General features: G+C 63.4%; 1 protein-coding gene across 1 annotated transcript in view; it reads left to right on the top strand.

The window, feature by feature from the left end:
* Positions 1 to 17,827, top strand: part of EPHA8 (EPH receptor A8) — a gene marked incomplete at both ends in the record, with an annotated part of 28,483 nt that extends 10,656 nt beyond the window's left edge. Inside the window, 15 exons of the mRNA XM_081306478.1 lie at positions 541 to 1,204; positions 7,493 to 7,648; positions 9,355 to 9,690; positions 11,562 to 11,686; positions 11,760 to 11,922; positions 13,015 to 13,108; positions 13,689 to 13,756; positions 14,482 to 14,646; positions 14,811 to 14,996; positions 15,184 to 15,245; positions 15,769 to 15,978; positions 16,726 to 16,875; positions 16,949 to 17,139; positions 17,381 to 17,551; positions 17,713 to 17,827. Of these exons, the coding sequence (XP_081162604.1) occupies positions 541 to 1,204; positions 7,493 to 7,648; positions 9,355 to 9,690; positions 11,562 to 11,686; positions 11,760 to 11,922; positions 13,015 to 13,108; positions 13,689 to 13,756; positions 14,482 to 14,646; positions 14,811 to 14,996; positions 15,184 to 15,245; positions 15,769 to 15,978; positions 16,726 to 16,875; positions 16,949 to 17,139; positions 17,381 to 17,551; positions 17,713 to 17,827 (2,856 nt within the window). The remainder of the gene's footprint in view (positions 1 to 540; positions 1,205 to 7,492; positions 7,649 to 9,354; positions 9,691 to 11,561; positions 11,687 to 11,759; positions 11,923 to 13,014; positions 13,109 to 13,688; positions 13,757 to 14,481; positions 14,647 to 14,810; positions 14,997 to 15,183; positions 15,246 to 15,768; positions 15,979 to 16,725; positions 16,876 to 16,948; positions 17,140 to 17,380; positions 17,552 to 17,712) is intronic.
* Positions 17,828 to 18,075: the final 248 nt, after the last annotated feature.

Below are 18,075 nucleotides of genomic sequence, written 5' to 3'. Positions count from 1 at the left end.
CCCAGCCTTGGGCGGGAGGCAGGGGACCAGTAAGAACAGCAGGGCTGGGGGAGTGGTGGGCACTCAGGGAGCACAGGGCAGGAGGGGCTGCAGGGAGTTCCAGGCAGGGCCAGCAGAGTCTCTGTTGGTCCTGAGACCCCTGTGACAGTTGCAGTGTGGCCAACTCCCCCCAGCAGGGGCCCTCACTCTGAGAATGACAGGTGGAGCCATACAGAGATGGAGGCTGGTTTCCATGTGTGAGGGGCCTGGGTGCCAGTGCAGCCGGAGCTAGCTGTGTGACCTCAGGCTTGGGGCTCACACCTTAGTCCCTGTCCTCATCCACAGGAAGTCAATGCACTTCCGAGGAGGACTGTGGTCCTCTGTGAGGTCCCATCTGCAGGGCACTGGGCAGCTGAGACCTATGACCACCTGTCTGAGGGTCAGCTGCTCTGCCTTCTCCCAGAGGCATGAGAAGGCACCGTGCGTGGCCCGGGCCCAGGGGCTGGCGGCTGAGGGCTGGGTGCGGCGGCTTCTTTAGCGGGCTGTGTTCTCTGCCCACAGTGGGACTCCATCAACGAGGTGGACGAGTCCTTCAGGCCCATCCACACGTACCAGGTGTGCAACGTCATGAGCCCCAACCAGAACAACTGGCTGCGCACGAGCTGGGTGCCCCGCGACGGTGCCCGGCGTGTCTACGCGGAGATCAAGTTCACGCTGCGTGACTGCAACAGCATGCCCGGCGTGCTGGGCACCTGCAAGGAGACCTTCAACCTCTACTACCTGGAGTCGGACCGCGACCTGGGCTCCAGCACGCAGGAAAGCCAGTTCCTCAAAATCGACACCATCGCCGCCGACGAGAGCTTCACGGGCGCCGACCTGGGCGTGCGGCGGCTCAAACTCAACACGGAGGTGCGTGGCGTGGGTCCCCTCAGCAAGCGCGGCTTCTACCTGGCCTTCCAGGACATCGGCGCCTGCCTCGCCATCCTCTCCCTCCGCATCTATTACAAGAAGTGCCCCGCCATGGTGCGCAACCTGGCGGCCTTCTCGGAGGCGGTGACCGGCGCAGACTCGTCCTCGCTGGTGGAGGTGCGGGGCCAGTGCGTGCGGCACTCGGAGGAGCGGGACACCCCCAAGATGTACTGCAGCGCCGAGGGCGAGTGGCTGGTGCCCATTGGCAAGTGCGTGTGCAGCGCCGGCTACGAGGAGCAGCGGGATGCGTGCGTGGGTGAGCGCGCCCCGTGGGCGGGAGGAGGGTGAGGGGCGGGGGGGGGACGTCACCTTCCGCCTCTGGGTGGCGCCCTGGGAGGATGGGTTGACTCCAGGGCTGCGGGTAGCAGATACACCCGGCCACCTGTGTGTCGTGGCCAGGAGGTGCCCTTGGTGGACATTGACGGGTACAGCCAGGGACGCCGGTGCCTTGGGGCACGTACCTAAGTTAGGGACCCACTTCAGCGCTCATGCGGCTGCTGTTGTGAGCACTGCGCGTGTGTGAATTCATTTAATCCCCACTCCCACAGTATGAAGTAGGAACCACTATTAACCTGGGTTTAAAAAAATTTTTTTGTCTTTTTATTGGTTCTTATAAGTTTTGCATAACATTAGGATTAATTTGGACAAAATATAAAAGCATGGGACACACTTCTCATTCAGTCCCCAGCTCCTCCTGTCCCCTCCCCTCCTCCCTCCCCATCCTCTTCCCCACTTCACTCATCATATATATATATATATATATTTTAAATTAGTCCCTTTTTTAGATGAAGGGACTGAGGCCAGAGAAGCAGCTTGCCGAGGTCCCACAGCTGGGAGGTGGCCAGGCTCTATCCCTCCCACAAGCCCAGCCCCAGGGTCTGTGTGAGAACACTGAGCTGCTCACCTGCTGGGACGCAGGGAGGACGTCCAGAGGGTCCAGGCAGGTGCACCCAGGGAGGACCCTCTAGGTTGGGTCTGTCACTGGGCCCCCGACCTAGGCTGCCTGCATTTGGGGGATCTTGTCCCGCATCCTGTGGGAGAGGACAAGAGTTCCTACTGAGGACACCGGGCACCTTGGTCAGGAACTAGCATGTGCTTCTGGTGTCAAGCTGGGACTCTGTGTCACAGACCAGGAGCAGGCGTGCGTAGGGGGAGCCCAGCCCCCCTCCACCCCATGTGTGCCTGCAAGGGCAGGTGTATGCCCAGGGGACTTCCGGGGGGCACCCTGCAGCCAGGAGGGAGCTCCAGGGAATGTGGTGTATGAACAGCTGGTGCCCAGTTGGTCCGGGCTCCGCATGGCTTCCCTGGACCCTTCTGTGAGTCCCATGAGCTGGACACGGGGCCCTTTAGCCGTGTGTCAGGGCACAGGGACGCCTGGCTGTTGAGACCAGCGGTCCCCCTGGGCTGAAGGGGTGCAGAGAAGAGGAAGCTCCTGTGCAGGGATCAGAAAGATGAGAGTCTGTCCCCAGACAGCAAAAACTGGCATCAGTCCCCATCAGCCACTGGGAATATCCTCCTCACCTTTTGCTCTGCCCACACAGGTCCTGGGGCCCAGAGTTAGGGGGACAGGACTCTGGTCCCCCTTAGCACCTTCCTCTGCCTCTGGCAGGCAGGCAAGTGTCTTGATACCTTTAGAACTGAGCAGGGTGTAGGCTGGTGACCTCAGGTGACAGGCAGCTCCAGCCAGGTCTTGCCCAGAGATCGCAGGACAGACTCTTCCTCTGGCCCCCAGGCCCTTTCCTGGTTTCCTTGAGAAACCTTTCGCCACGCCCTTGACTGCCCCCAGTCTTGACCTTGCTGGGCTCTGAATTCCTTCAGTGGCGCTGGCTCCTCCCTGATCTGCTGACCCTCCACCGCCTCCCTGTGCTCCCGCCTTGCTGCTGGGCTGCCTCCCCGAGCCTCACAGCTCAGTTCTCTGCTGACTTTACAGCTCCATCTTATAGATGGGGAAACTGAGGCGCGGGAGGTAACGCGGCCTTGAACCCCACCCCGCCTGCTCCTGGTGGCCCTCCCTGCCACCGCCAGCTCCCGGCGTCCTGCTGTTCTGACGGGGATGATCAAGTAGTTTTGTGACAGTTTTTCAAGTGTTGTCGTGTGTGCTGTTTAGTAAATGCTCTTCCCGCGAGGTGGGTTGTCTCTTCGCCTGCGTGTCTGTATTTGACGGGCACCAAGGGCCGGGGCAGGAGGCCTGCCTTTGAGGATGAGTTTCTCATCTTCACCGTGGCCCTCCGAGCCAGGCCTCGGGTCCTCACTTCACAGATGACAAACCTGAAGCCCCCAACCTTAATGGCAGAGTGCGATGGCACCCCGGGCTCCCAGCTCCACAGCGTGGAGCTGCCTCCTGTGTCCACAGAGTCTTCTCCAAAGCCCACCTGCCCTCCCCCGGGTCTCGCCCAGATGGTCAGTGACTGATACCGCAGAGGCCAGGCTAACTGGGCTGGCCTGTGCGTAGCTGCTCAGGGACAGCTGCCGCCCAGCTCTGGATGTCGTGAGGGAGCGTGAATCCGCCAGCCATCTGTCCCACGCGCAACGAGACCCGCTGGCCCGGGGCGCACACTTGACTTCACGGGCTCTTGGGAGATGCTCCACGCTCCTCCTGTAGCTGGTGGGAAATGGAGCCCAGAGCAGGAGTGCACCTGCCCAGTCCCCTCCAGCCCCTGTCCCCAGCACACCCAGGGCAGGGCTCCCGGCAGAAAGTCCAGGCCCTGCCGAGGCCGGGCGAGGCCAGCGCTGCTCCCCTTTCCTGACGCTGCGGGCGCATTAATAAAAGATAATAAAGAAATGCCAGGCCAGGGCTCGGGAATCACAGCGTATTTTGAATTTTACATTTAAATCAAGATACAACGTAATTATGCTAGTTGCAAGATAATTACAGGTTTTAATAAAAAATATTAGTTCTGAGCGCACTGCAGGCAGGGAGATCCGTGAAGGGAACGCCAGTTGGAAGTCACACGAGGAGAGACATTTTCTGTCCTGTTGGTGGCTTCTGTGACTGTCTGTGTCACTCCAGTTGGAAAGAGCAGCACGGGCCCCTCACCCAGGCCTTCACCAGCGTCCCCTCCTGCCCCGGGGAAGCCCCCCCCTTCTGTGAGGCCTCAGCCCCTCCTTGATGGACAGCCTGAGCCGGGCGCTCAGAGCCCAGCAGGAGCTGGGGACGGCCCGGGGGCATCTTTCCTGAGCCACTTGAGATGTCCTCAGAGCTTCCCTGGTGGGTCTTCACCTCCTGAGGACCGTGGCCCCTGGCTGGCCCCGGGACCTCCTGTTGGAGAGGAAGGGCTGGGACAGGGGTTGTATCTGTGATATCTCCCAGCCCTTGAGATTCCCAGAGGAAGACAGTAAATCCCGGGAGGAGGAGGCGGCCCTACCAGGTCTCAGGGCTCTTCAGAGGCTTTGCTAAGATGGCACTCAGGACTCAGAGACCCGTGGAAGAACGTCAGAGCCATATGCAGCTAGTCCATTTTACCGGTGGGAGATGGAGGCCCAGAGAGGCCAAGAGACTGGCTCAGGGGCACACAGCAGGGAGGGGTTGGCGGTGTCTCAGCTCTCCCAATTCCCCGACCAGGAAGAACACCTGGGAACACCTCCCCGCTCCTGACCCAGGAACCTCCCTGGACACCCCACTGCACTCTTCCCCCACTCCTCCAGAAAGGGGAAGGACACATCACCTGGTGGAGTGGCATCTCAGGGACTGAAGTCTTGGTGGCCGTCCTTCCTGTCACCTGGACGCAGGATATAAATCACCCTCTGCGGCCCTAATCATCTTTCTATAAATATCAGCGCCTCATTCCGGAGGGGAGCGAGCGGCCCTCCTTGCCTTTCTGACTCTGTTTAAAATCTGATTTAGAATTAATTTCCTTGGTAGTCCGCAGGCAGACACCTTATTTGTCAAATCTCCAGCTCTCTGCAGAGGACAGCGGAGAGGTGGCCGGGGCCGCAGGCAGCTGCCAGCCTGCAGGTGGCCTGGGCAAGGTGCCCTCAGCAGGGGCAGGGCCCTTCCTGGCCCGAGGCCCAGTGCCCGGCCCACGAGGGCGGGCTGCGGAAGCACCCTGGGCGGCGGCGGGGCCAGGCCGGGCCGGGCTCCTCCATCTGCCCAGGTCCCGGCCCCCTGAGGCCTGGTGATTAGGATTCTTATTAAAGACGATTTTATTTTCACTGTGTGGATTAATCTGGCCCTGACACGTATAGCCAGATGGGTATTAGCTGAGCGTGTGTGGAATGCCCGCTGGTAGGTGACAGGATGGCGCAGCCACCTCAAAGCCCAGGGACCGGTGCGCAGGTGGAGGAGGGCGGCTGCTGGGAGGTGGCCAGGAGGTGGCCGGGCCTGGCTCAGCGCAGGGGCGGGACTGGGGCGGCCGAGGCTCCCACAGACAGGCACTGTGTCCTGACCTGAGCTGACAGGCCGTCCCCCCCAGCCTGGGTGGCACTGTGACAGGTGAGGAAGCACCTTGCCCAGGTGGCTGAGCTCAGGCGAAGGGTTGGGTGACAAGGGACCAGGCAGCCTGTGCCGTTTCTCCTCCTGCTCGCTGAGGACCCGGTGGACTCTGTCGGTGGCCAGGGACCCGCTGAGATGGCTGTCCCCTTGTGCTTCCTCTGTGCCCCGCCTGGTGGCTCGGGTTCCCGGCAGAGGCTCAGTAAGAGCTGGTGACGGGTGAGCAGGGACAGGATGGGCACAGGGCTCCCGAGGTGTCAAGGGATGTGGTCAGCACGTGGCTGCCCAGGACTGGCCTCCCGGCGCTTCTGGGAAGTGGGGGAGACACAGCAGGCTCCGGGGAGCCCAGAACCCTGCCCGCGCTCCCGGCCCTGCACCAGGCCCTGCACCCGGCCCCCGCTCAGGCGCGAGCCCTTGGACAGGCCCCGCGACGGCTGAGCCCCTCCCGGCTGCACGGCCCCTGGTCTCTGAGGCTCTCGTCGAGGTTGTCACTTCTGGTTCCAGCGGCAGGATTTTGGAAATTACCCTGGTTCAGCTGCTGTGACAGATGCCATCAGCGTCCAAGGAAGAGATTCTCTGAGATGTGTTCAGATAGAACTTCTCTTGGGCACTGAATCTTCTAGAACAGGGTTTTGTGCTAAGAGAATCCCAGTCAGTGTCCCCGTAGCAAAGGACTTCGGGTCCAAGGGTGAGGCCGGGAGCTGCCTGGCTGGGTGGCATGGGGTCCACCAGATCCCGGATTCTCCCTTGGCCTAGAGCAGAGGATGGTGGTGTCCACTCCATTTGAAAACTCTGCCAGCGATAGATGGCCTCTGCGGTGGGCCAGCCCTGTGCCGGGTGCGGGGGCTTGGGGATGAACTAAGCAGCCCTGCCCATGTTCACAGGATCCACCCACCAGGACCTCCCAGTCCAAGAGGAGAGTCAGACACATAGATAAATGCAGACAGCCCTGGTGTCACAGGCGTGAGATGATCCGGGACTACAGGAGCAGGAGGGCCATGGTCCAGGAAGGCTGCACCAAAGGACATTTAAATGACTCTTGAAAGAGGAGTTAGACGTTGGAAGAAGACTTGGCACATGCCAAGGCCCTGAGGCAGGAAACAGCCTGCCACATCCAGGCAGCCGCCATTCATTTAGTTTGGCCCAAGGGTGGGGGGTGAAGGTAGGCTTGGGTCTGGTAGAGAGGGATGTGGACGCCAGGCTTTCTCCTTTAGGCCACAGGGAAGCCCATGAGGGGCTGACCAGGCAGTGACAGCAGGTGAAATTCCCTCAACCCAGGCCTGCCGCTGCTCTCCCGTGTCACCCTCCTGGACAGACTTACTGTGCGCTGGTCCTCGAACATCCGGCTCTATCTATGGCCACGTCTCTGGGGCCCAGAACCAGCCTGGCCCAGGCCGCGCTCCTGAGCAGAGGTTGGGGTCACTGGCAGCTGGAGTGGGGAGTGGGGAGCAGGGCTGGGGGTTCGGAGGCCACTGCCTCATGCAAGAAGGGACGAAGCTCATGGCAGGGTCAGGACCGCTGAGGTGACGTGGGCCTGGGCGGGGCCTTGCCTGGGGAGCGTGTGAGACAGAGTCCCGGGCCTGGCTCCTGGAACTCGGGGTCTGGGGAGGGGCCGGGGGTCTGTGATTTTATGGGGTGATTCCGTGTCTGCCTTGGGGACCTGGAATCTTTCACATGGGACTCTTCTCTTGCCCACCCCCATTCCCTGTTTGGCTTTTACTTCCCCCCAAGTCCCTCCTTCCCATCTTCAACCCCTTGGGACTGGTGTCTTATGAAGGACAGACTCTAAGGCTAGATAAGGGGTAGGAAGGCCTGTTGGAGGAGGAGGAGGGATTTGGAGAAGCTCAGGGGCAGGGCTGTGTCAACTCTGTGCCTTCTTTGGGGTGGGGACTCAGGTGTCAGGGTCCCACCTCAGCTCTGCCCCCAACATGCTGTGCAACCCTGTGTAAGTCACAGACCCTCTCTGTGCTTCAGTCTCTTCATCAGCATCATGGGTGAAGCTGACTTTCTGTCCCTCGGCCCCTCAGGGGATCCCCCAGGAAGCCCTGGGTCACAGCTGGCAGGGGCCTGCCGGGTGGCCTGGCTAACTCACCCACAGATGCTTCTCCCCCACAGCCTGTGAGCTGGGCTTCTACAAGTCAGCCCCTGGGGACCAGCTGTGTGCCCGCTGCCCACCCCACAGCCACTCCGCAGCCCCGGCTGCCCAGGCCTGCCGCTGTGACCTCAGCTACTACCGTTCGGCCCTGGACCCGCCTTCTGCAGCCTGCACCCGTGAGTAGCGCCCAGGCCAGCGCCGGGTGAGGTCCCCAGGGCTCTGTGGGGCCAGGGCCCAGGCTGGGGCGGGGCGGGAGTCCACCCCTCACAGTGGCCTTGACCTCTCTGGGCTCCCAGCCTCTTGTCACCTGTCACCTGCCATCTCCCCAGGGAGCTCTTCCACCCCTCCACGGTCTCTGCTCCAGAGGGCAGGGGCAGGCTGGACCTCGCCCATCATCTTCCGACTGGGGTCTGGGTGGCAGGCCAGGGCATTTCCCCGGGCTGAGCCCCCAGCCCCAGCACCTGGGTGGACCGTCGGGCTGTTGTGTGTGGGAGTGCCTTTCTCGGGTGGGGTGTGTGTGCAGAGTGTGTGTGCGTGGAGGTGTGCCCGGGGGTGCATCAGGATGCTGTGGGGTGGCCTCCTGCCGTGGCAGCAGCTCTACAGAGGACGCGGTGTGGGCTGTGTGAGGGCAGCGCCTGGGCGCTCGGGGGGAGGCTTCCTTGGGTGTGGGGGGGTGCGTCAGGGCACCTGAGGGGCTGAGATGCGTACCTTGTTAGCTTGGCACGGGGACAGTGGCGCCTGCAGTGCCCCTGGCTGTCTTGCTGCGGCCCCCCAGCTCTGGCCCTGCCCACACTGACCCTGGCCTGGGGCTCAGCCCCCTCAGGCCCCCCACTTGCCAGTCCAGGCTTTCCCCGGGGTGCCCAGCACTCAGGGTTCTGACTGCCTGGATCTGCCCCGGCCTTGTCCCCCCAACCACCACCCTGTGCCCACCCAGCCCCAGGCACCGGGCACCGGTGGGAGGGCTCAGGTGTATTCACACCACGGGGTCCACCCAGTGCCCCCCCTTGCTGCTCTGCCCAGACCTGTGTGTGTCCCCATGTGGGGCCCCCTGGGGCAGAAGGGACGGCTGCTGGCCTGGTGACAGCTGTATGCTCCGTGGGCCCCGGGGGCAGGGGGAGCCTGGCTGAGTCACGTCCATGCACCTGGCCGGACTCTGGCTTGAGACATTGGAGCATCTGAGCCTGGGACGCAGGCTCCTCGTGTCCACCCCGCTCTGGCTTTAAGACTGTCCCCTCTGGTGATGGCGAGCCTGTGACCCTGAGGTCCTGTGGCTCTGGCCTCGAAAGTCCCAAGATCCCTTGCCTGGAGTTTAGGGTTGGGTTTCTGAGGCCCTGGGGTCCCCCAGCCCCCATGCCTCCTGCTCAGACCCCCCACTACCAGGGTCCCCGGGCCTCCTGCCCCACCCCGAAGTCGGCCCCACCAGGTGGTCACCCTCTTTCTCCAAAGTCTGTGCTGCCCAGACTGGTCTCCAGGCCAGGGTGACAGAGTGACAGCCACAGGGGACACTTGGTGGGTTCCTGGCTTCACCGGGTGCTCAGTGGTGTTTCACTCAGGTCCAGCCCAGGGGTGGGGGTGAGGGCAGGGTGCGCATGACAGGCACTCCACATGCTGTGGGCACCCAGGACCACGCCATCTCCCTCCAGCCCTGGAGGAAACTAGGGCGGCACCACCCAGGACCCCGTGGTCCTGCTGAGGTCCCCGTGCCAGTCTGATGGCAGACACAGCCTCTGCCTGCGGGGACCTTCCAGGTGGAGCAGAGGTGACTTTAGCCTCAGGGACCCCTCACCATGGTGGGGGAGTCCTTCCCCCGGGAAGCCCCTGGTCTGAGGCTGGGGAGACTGGACCAGCCCAGTGTCCCTGTGTGTCCTCCTCTGTCCCCCAGGGCCACCCTCTGCACCAGTGAACCTCATCTCCAGTGTAAATGGGACATCTGTGACCCTGGAATGGGCCCCTCCCCTGGACCCAGGTGGCCGCAGTGACATCACCTACAATGCCGTGTGCCGCCGCTGCCCCTGGGCACTGAGCCACTGTGAGGCGTGTGGGAGTGGCACCCGCTTCGTGCCCCAGCAGACCAGCCTGGTGCAGGCCAGCCTACTGGTGGCCAACCTGCTGGCCCACATGAACTACTCCTTCTGGATCGAGGCTGTCAACGGCGTGTCCGACCTGAGCCCCGAGCCCCGCCGGGCGGCCGTCGTCAACATCACCACCAACCAGGCAGGTAGGCGGAGACGCTCCTCCCAGCTCCCGGCCCACCCATGCCCACCCGGGGGGTTAGAGCCCGGCACAGACTCGCTGTGGGCTTTGGGCAACTGGCCGCCTCTCCTGGGCATGTCCACTCTACTAGGACCCAGAGCTGGGGTCTTCTTTTCTTAGAAAAGTATAGAATGACCAGGCGGTGGCACACGGCTGTAATCCCAGTGGCTCGGAGGCTGAGGCAGGAGGATCGAAGGTTCAAAGCCAGACTCAGCAAGAGCGAGGCCCTGAGCAACTCAGTGAGCCCCTGTCTCTAAATAAAGTTCAAAATCGGGCTGGGGATGTGGGTCAGTGGTCGAGTGCCCCTGAGTTCAATCCCTGGTACCAAAAGAGAAAGAAAAGTAGAGAATGTTCTTCGAGGGAGGAATCCAGAAAGCAGAGGTAGGCTGCGCGGCCTCGCAGGCCTGCGTTCCAGAACTTTCTGTATCTGACCACCATAGCTGCGTGGTACTGTTGTGAGGCTTCAGAGAGAGAGAGATGGAGAAGCTCTCAGACAGCGCCCGGCCCGTGGCACATACTCAGTAAATGTCATCAGAAGATGACGTCACTTTGATGACCTTTTTCCAGGGCAGCTGCCTCTGCTGCCCCTAGGAAGGACTTGGTAACACTGGCCTTGACCTCGGCCATTTATCTGTTTCTAGCCAGTCCTTGGGCTGCGTTGAGCCCCTGGAAGCTCTCTCCAGACTCTGGGGGGTCCTGCCTGCCAGGTGGCACAGTGACCTCAGAGTCCCCAGATGGCCACCCCAAGTGTGTCCCCACCAGCCCAATCTGGAGTGTGCCTGGGACCCCTTGGGCTTCTCCCCAGCCCCATGCAGGCCTGGCCCAGCACATTTCCCACCTGATCCCAGAGGAAGAAACAGACCCCCATAGCCACCCAGTGTCACCAACGTAGGAAGAGGCAGGTCTGTCTCATGGCCAAGTGGAGCAGCCTCCCCACCAAAGCCGGGCACCTCTCTGACACCTCAGCTTCGCCCACCGGGAGGCCCCCTGGCTCAGCAGCCACGCAGGGCACTGTGCTGGGGCCTCACGGGCCACCGAGGCAGGTGGCTGGCTGGTCCAGGTAGAGGGAGGAGCACGAGAACCCAGCAGCCATGGACAGTGCCCAGTGTCCACTCTACAGGATGAAGCAACGGCTTCATCAGGGTCCTCACTAGGGAGAGAGCGAGCCAGGTGCGGAGCCACCCTGACCCCAGACTGGGGTCGTTTCCTGTCCCAGATGCGACTCTGCACTTTGTTCTGAACGTTTCCTGTCAGTCACCAGCAGCATTTACTGGGCTCCTACTCTGTGGCCCCTGCCTCCCAGGACTCCCGGGCATACTGGGGAGACAGGACGTCAGATATGAGGGACCAGCTGGCCAGGTGGGGCAGGCGGGGGACACGGAGTGTGGGGCAGAGTCAGGGCTGGGGTGAGCAGAGGGGCCAGCAGGGGGCAGTCCTGTGTGTGTCACCTCAGGGTAATGGCACTGGTGGGGAGGGAGAGGACGGTGAGCTGGCCAGCCAGGGAGGACACGGCTGAGCACCCTTGAGTGCCACAGCCGGCTCAGCCCCTTCCCTTGCCCCTTCCTGGGGACTCAGGCTGAGGGTGGCCTCTCCATTCTTCCCTCTGTCCCTCTCCCTCTCCTGGGCCCTGCTCCCCCAGGGCCTGTCTGGGTCAAGTCCAGGGGGTCCTAGACGGGAGCCAGGCGCGGCTCGTGCTGACCCAGGAGGCCACAGCGCTCTGCGGGGCGGACCGGTGCGGGTGCCCTGGGCCGCGGTCAGGGACTGAGCTGGGCCACGCGGGTGGGGGGGACGTCCTGATGGCGCCGCAACCCACGCCCCCGCCGGGCGGCCGCCCAGCCCCGTCCCAGGTGGTGGTGATCCGGCAGGAGCGCGCGGGCCAGACCAGCGTGTCGCTGCTGTGGCAGGAGCCGGAGCAGCCCAACGGCATCATCCTGGAGTACGAGGTCAAGTACTACGAGAAGGTAGGCGGCGGCCCGCTGACCCCCTCCCGCCCTTGCCTGGTCCTGGTCCTTGTCCGTGCCCTTGTCCTTGCAGGACAAGGAGATGCAGAGCTACTCCACCCTCAAGGCCGTCACCACCCGGGCCACCGTGTCGGGCCTCAAGCCGGGCACGCGCTACGTGTTCCAGGTGCGGGCGCGCACGTCGGCGGGCTGTGGCCGCTTCAGCCGGGCCGTGGAGGTGGAGACCGGGAAGCCCCGTGAGTGCGGCCGGGCCTGGCGGGCGGGGGACAAGTGGGTCAGCGGTCAGCGTCTCCGCCGGTGACAAACTGAGGCTCAGAGAAGGAAAGGCACTTGCCCAAGGCCACAGAGCAGACGGCCTGTCCCCCGCTGCTGCTGCTGAGCCTCCTGAGGCCCTGGCCAGCAGGACTTGTGTCTGTCCCCAGGCAGCGTTGGTGGGTCCCCTTGTAGAGACAGGGAGGTCAGGGTCAGCGCAGTGAGGGGGTTCACAGCAACAGGACGGGGGTCCGTGGGACCCCATCCCAGGCCCTCCCCGTGTCCTCCGGCTCCAAGGCCCCGCCCAGCAGGAGTTCCCCAGGTTCTGCTGGGACCTGCAGCATGACGTCACCTGGAAACTTATTAAAAATGCGAGTGCTGAGGCCCCTCCCGCTCCGAATCCAAAACTCTGGGAAGCGGGGCCCAGCAATTTGGGTCTTCCTCAGCCTTCCGGGGTCCTAAAGCATTCCGAGTTTGGGGACCACTGACACAGAGGCTGACCCTCATATCCATCACCTTAGGCGCTGGCCAGTGGAGGTCTTCTCCTAGCCACAGGACAGACTAAGTGACCGCCCACCTGGCACTCCCCTGCCACCCGTGTGGCTCAAGTGCTTTGATTGGAGACAGGGATCCTGCCCCCTTCCGTCCCACATACTGTGTGGCCTTGAGGAAACTGCTTGAGTTCTCTGAACCTCAGTTTTCTTATCGGGAAACAAGATAATCCTGAGACCTCCCCGGAAGGGCTCTGGTGAGGGCTCGCTGAGTTGTGGGGACGGCTCTCAGCCCAGTCCATCCTGGTTCTGGAGCGTGGCAGACAGGACGGCTGTGCGTTTGACTCCTCTGTATTTGCCTCTGAGAAGTAAAGTGAGTCCCCTCAGGGTCCCCTGTCCAGCAAGCGGTGACTGCAGCCGGAGAGCCGGACAGCTGGGGCAGCAGGGACTCTCAGGGGAGGTTAGAGGAGGGCAGGTGGGGACCAGAGGCTGGCTCATGGCTGAGGAGATGCCCACTGGGCCCTGGGCAGGGTCACCCGATGCCAGCGCTGAAGGCGGGGTCCTCCACCTGGCCTCCCCGTGCAGGGCCCCGCTACGACACCCGGACCATCGTCTGGATCTGCCTGACGCTCATCTCGGGCCTGGTGGTGCTTCTGCTTTTGCTCATCTGCAAGAAGAGGTGGGTAGTTCTGGCCCCCACGCCACCCTGAGCCCCTCTTGCACTGCCTCCCACCCGTCCCAAGCCCCACTGAGCCAGTGGCCCCCAGGTACCTGGGGCCGGCCCATGTTACAAACCCGTCACCTCATTTAATCCCAATGACATTCCAACAAGGTAGAGATTCTGGCCTCATTTTGCAGGTGAGTAAATTGGGGACCAGAGAGGCTGATCTACTTGCAAAATTCACACAGCTGATGAGTACCAGAGCTGGGTCGTGAACTTAGGCCTGTCAAACGAGACGGTGCTCTCGGTCACTCTCCCCTGTGAAGAGTGCTGAGTGTGGACCATTCAATGACTGGAGAAAGCAAGGGGCCCACCAGGGTCGCCCAGCGGGGTCCCCTCCCCCGGCAGGGTTTCATGCCAGCGGGGCTTTGCCGGGTGGGTGAGCCGGGCTCGAGGGCATTTCATAGATTGTAAACTGCTTTGTGACTGAACAGCTGACACAGTTCAGCTGGGTGGAGGACGGGGACTCGCCCCTGCAGACTCCACACAGGGCAGGGGCTGGCCTGGGCCCAGGCAGAGCCGTGACCGTCCTCCACAGGCACTGTGGCTACAGCAAGGCCTTCCAGGACTCCGACGAGGAAAAGATGCAGTACCAGAGCGGCCAGGGTGAGCGCAGGGCCTGGTGCCGGGCTGGGCCGCACGGTGGGGAGGGGACAGTGCCCGTGGAGAGGCTGAGCCAGAGACAGGTGCCAGGGCGCCCCAGAGAGCCAACCCTGGACACCAATGCTGCCCCCTCTCCTGGACCAGGGACCCCTGGAGGACACTGGGGGCCTCTCCCAGGGAAGTGGAGAGGAGCAGCATTTGTGTGCTCTGCAAGTGACTTTGGGGGGCTCATACACTTTAGACAGGAACCCCACTATAGAGAGATTGTCAGAGAGATCTCCCCATGAATGTGGGGGTGCCTGTCTGCACACCCCGCTCCTGGGCGCCATAGGATCAGTCCTGGTCCCGGTTCCCATCAGGCCTGAACGCAGCCTCCGAATCCTTCTTAACACAGACTCTGGGGAGCCCTCAGAGTTGGCAGTTCCAGCAAAACTGTTTCTTTTGGGGGGCGCGGTGTATTCTTACCCCAGAACAATTCAGAAAGAGCTCAAGAATTCTACAAGTGACCCTAGAAAACAAGAGACGTGCTCAGAAGCCCCTGGAGTCCCAGACTCCAGCGCTACTCCATAACGACCCCATGGTCACTTAGCAAGCACTTACAGAGTGCCTACTGTTTGCAGAGGCTCCCAGAGATGCCCTTCACTCCACCCCAGACCCGTCCCAGGCCCAGGGAATGCCGGGGGGACTCCCTCCCGAGCCCCACTGAGGCCCTTCTTCCCGCCCCTCAGCGCCGCCCCCTGTCTTCCTGCCCCTGCACCACCCCCCGGGCAAGCTCCCGGAGCCCCAGTGCTGCGCCGAGCCGCACACCTACGAGGAGCCGGGCCGGGCAGGCCAGGGCTTCACCCGGGAGATCGAGGCCTCCAGGGTCCACATTGAGAAGATCATCGGTTCCGGTGAGTCTCGGGGGTCGTGAGGGAGGGGACAGCATGGAGGGCCACCAGGAAGGGGGACCCAGGACAGAGGGAGAGGGGCACGCGGGCATGCGAGGCTGGGGGCGTGGGGCCAGGGCCAGAGGAGGGTCCCACTGCCCTCCTGCCTGCCCTCTCGGGGTCCACAGGGGAGTCCGGAGAAGTCTGCTACGGGCGACTGCGGGTGCCGGGGCAGCGAGATGTGCCCGTGGCCATCAAGGCCCTCAAAGCCGGCTACACGGAGAGACAGCGGCGGGACTTCCTGAGTGAGGCCTCCATCATGGGCCAGTTCGACCACCCCAACATCATCCGCCTCGAGGGTGTCGTCACCCGTGGTAGGTGGCGGGCCAGGGCAGCCTCAGCCTGCAGGGGCCCTCCTGCCCAGAGAGGGCTCGGAGTCCATCCCTGGGCCACCCTGCCCCTCCTTGCCCCCCCGGATTACTCTGGGGGTGGGGTGCACTCCTAGGGTCTCTGATCAGCGCCCTGTCCCCCACAAGAGCCAGCGTCTCCCCTCCTGTCCAGGCCGCCTGGCAATGATCGTGACGGAATATATGGAGAACGGCTCTCTGGACGCCTTCCTGAGGGTGCGTGCCCTGCCCTGCCACCCACGCGGGCTGGGGGAGGGAAGCCCTCCAAGCCCACCCCCAGTGTGCACCCACACACCTGGGGAAAGGGGAGGCAGGTCCCGGCAAACTGCCTTTCAGTCCCCATCACGAAAGTCCCCTGCTCCCAGGGTCCTCCCCCAGGCTGAGGGGTGTCTCTGTGGGCTCTGATGCTGCCTGTGCCACCAGCCGGGAGGAAGTGGGGGGTTCCCAGCTCCCGCCCTGCTGTGTATTTGCTGGTTGCTGTTAGGCCCAGGGCTGAACTTCTCTGGGCCTTCATTTCTCCTTATGCAAAATGGACGAGCAGCCCACGACCTCCCAGGCTGGCTCGGGCTTGCTGGGAGCACGTCAGACCCCAGGATGAACCTTGACCCCTAGGAGCTCTGGAAGCAGAGAGGCACATCCAGGGCTTGAGGGTCGTTCACACAGAAGGACTCCTGGCCAGGGACCAGGCGCCTGGCAGGGCGCCCCCAGCCCATGACATGCTGCGCTGTGTGTTCCACAGACCCACGACGGACAGTTCACCATCACGCAGCTGGTGGGCATGCTCAGAGGCGTGGGCGCCGGCATGCGCTACCTCTCAGACCTGGGCTACATCCACCGTGACCTGGCTGCCCGCAACGTCCTGGTGGACGGCAACCTGGTGTGCAAGGTGTCGGACTTTGGGCTCTCGCGGGTGCTGGAGGACGACCCCAATGCCGCCTATACCACCACGGTGCGTCGCCTGTGCCCCTCCCCTGGGGACAAGGTGGCAGGTGGGCTGCCCCAGTCCAGGCCCTGGGGTTCTGCTACATGGTGGACAGCAGCAGGGTCCCTGGTGCCTTCAATGTGGGGCAAGCCCTGTCTCCCCTTTCCACCCCAGATTCCCACTCCGGGAAACAGGGACAAACTGGCCTCCTCTCCTTCATCACCAGGCACCTGGGGAAACGCTGGGCTGGGGCCAGCGGTCCCTCACTCTCATTGGCGTCTCTGAATCATAGACTCCGCGCCTGTTTTTAGAGTTTGGCTGAAAACCAGCTTCATCCCAGGGTATTGGGTGGAGATTCGGGTTTCTGCCCAGGTGCCGTGGGACCCGCCTTAAAACAGATGGAGTGGCAGGGTGTGGCCCAGCAGGCTGCCCTTTGGACCTGGCCCCTGGGTCGGGTTTCACACAGAGGAAGGATTCCATGACCAAAAAAATGAGGAGGAGGAGGACAGAGGACTAGAAAGGGACCAGGCGTCCCCTGCTGGCTCAGGCACTGACCTGACTGCCCGGCACTCTGCACCTGGCTCACTGTCCCCGCAGGGGCTCTGAGAGGTGGGTCTCCCTGCTCAGAACATGCGCTCTTGGAAGGTAGCGGCCGAGTGTCCTCCATGAGACTGGGAAACAGAACCCCTGGCCCCCTGGCCTGGGCTAGGGCAGAAGCCTGGACCCGCCCCAGCCGGGCCTGAGCAGCTCCTCCACACTCTGTGCCCATCGCAGGGAGGGAAGATCCCCATCCGCTGGACGGCGCCCGAGGCCATCGCCTTCCGGACCTTCTCCTCGGCCAGTGACGTGTGGAGCTTCGGCGTGGTCATGTGGGAGGTGCTGGCCTACGGGGAGAGGCCCTACTGGAACATGACCAACCGGGATGTGAGTGCAGCCGGCTGGCGGGGGCGCTGTGGAGCCCGCGGGAGGCCCGTCCTGACCAGCGCTGTGCCCCCAGGTCATCAGCTCCGTGGAGGAGGGGTACCGCCTGCCCGCGCCCATGGGCTGCCCCCGCGCCCTGCACCAGCTCATGCTGGACTGCTGGCAGAAGGACCGGGCCCAGCGGCCGCGATTCTCCCACATTGTCAGTGTCCTCGATGCGCTGATCCGCAGCCCCGAGAGTCTCAGGGCCACGGCCACGGCCGGCAGGTACCTTGCAGCCTCCCCCACACTCAGGCGGCCCAGCTGACCTCCCAGAATTGCCCCCGTATTGCCCGACCGAATCCAGGCCCTGACCCCTGGGCCACACCCAGCCCGGCCTGGTCCCTTCCTCAATCCTCTCCTTCCTGGGGTCCGACCTGGGGAACCCTCTGGTCACTGCTGAGCTGGGGTGGAGCCAAGGGTGGCCACAGCCCTGGCAAGCCACTGACTGAGGTCCCCGGCGCCCCAGGTGCCTGCCCCCTGCATTTGCCAGGAGTTGCTTTGACCTCCGAGGGGGCAGCGGTGGCGGGGGCCTCACTGTGGGGGACTGGCTGGACTCCATCCGCATGGGCCGGTACCGGGACCACTTCGCGGCTGGCGGGTACTCTTCCCTCGGCATGGTGCTGCGCATGGACGCCCAGTGAGTGAGCCGGCCGGGTCCTCAGAGGGTGGACGGACAGCAGATGCTGGAGCAGAGCTGGGGTGGGCTGGAGGAGGGGGCGGCTCGGGGCTGGGCTTGGTGCTGTCTTCTTGGCTCCTGGCCTCCCAGGTCCCCTGGTCAGCCCTTCACTTCCTTCACAGGGATGTGCGTGCCCTGGGCATCACCCTCATGGGCCACCAGAAGAAGATCCTGGGCAGCATCCAGACCATGCGGGCCCAGCTGACCAGCACCCAGGGGCCCCGCCGGCATCTCTGACTCATGGCCACCAGCTGGACAGCATCAGCCTAGGTCACACCAGCGGTCAGAGGACGTGCTGGGCTATCAGCAGTCGGGTGGTCCCAGGTCCCCGCCCAGCGTCGCTGCTGCCCTCCTCTCAGGCACTGGAGAGGCTGAAGGCTCCACCGCAGGACCCAGAGTTACAGGGGTCAGGCACCTGGGGAGGGGTCCTTGGTGCCCAGTGTGGAGGTCACCTGCCCCCGGGGACAGAGGGCCTTCTCTCTTCC

The sequence above is a fragment of the Spermophilus citellus genome, assembly GCF_964194105.1.
Source record: "Spermophilus citellus genome assembly, chromosome: 9".
In the NCBI taxonomy this organism is placed as follows: domain Eukaryota; kingdom Metazoa; phylum Chordata; class Mammalia; order Rodentia; family Sciuridae; genus Spermophilus; species Spermophilus citellus.
Note: the sequence above shows the minus strand (reverse complement) of the source record. Positions and strands in the feature narration are given on the sequence as shown.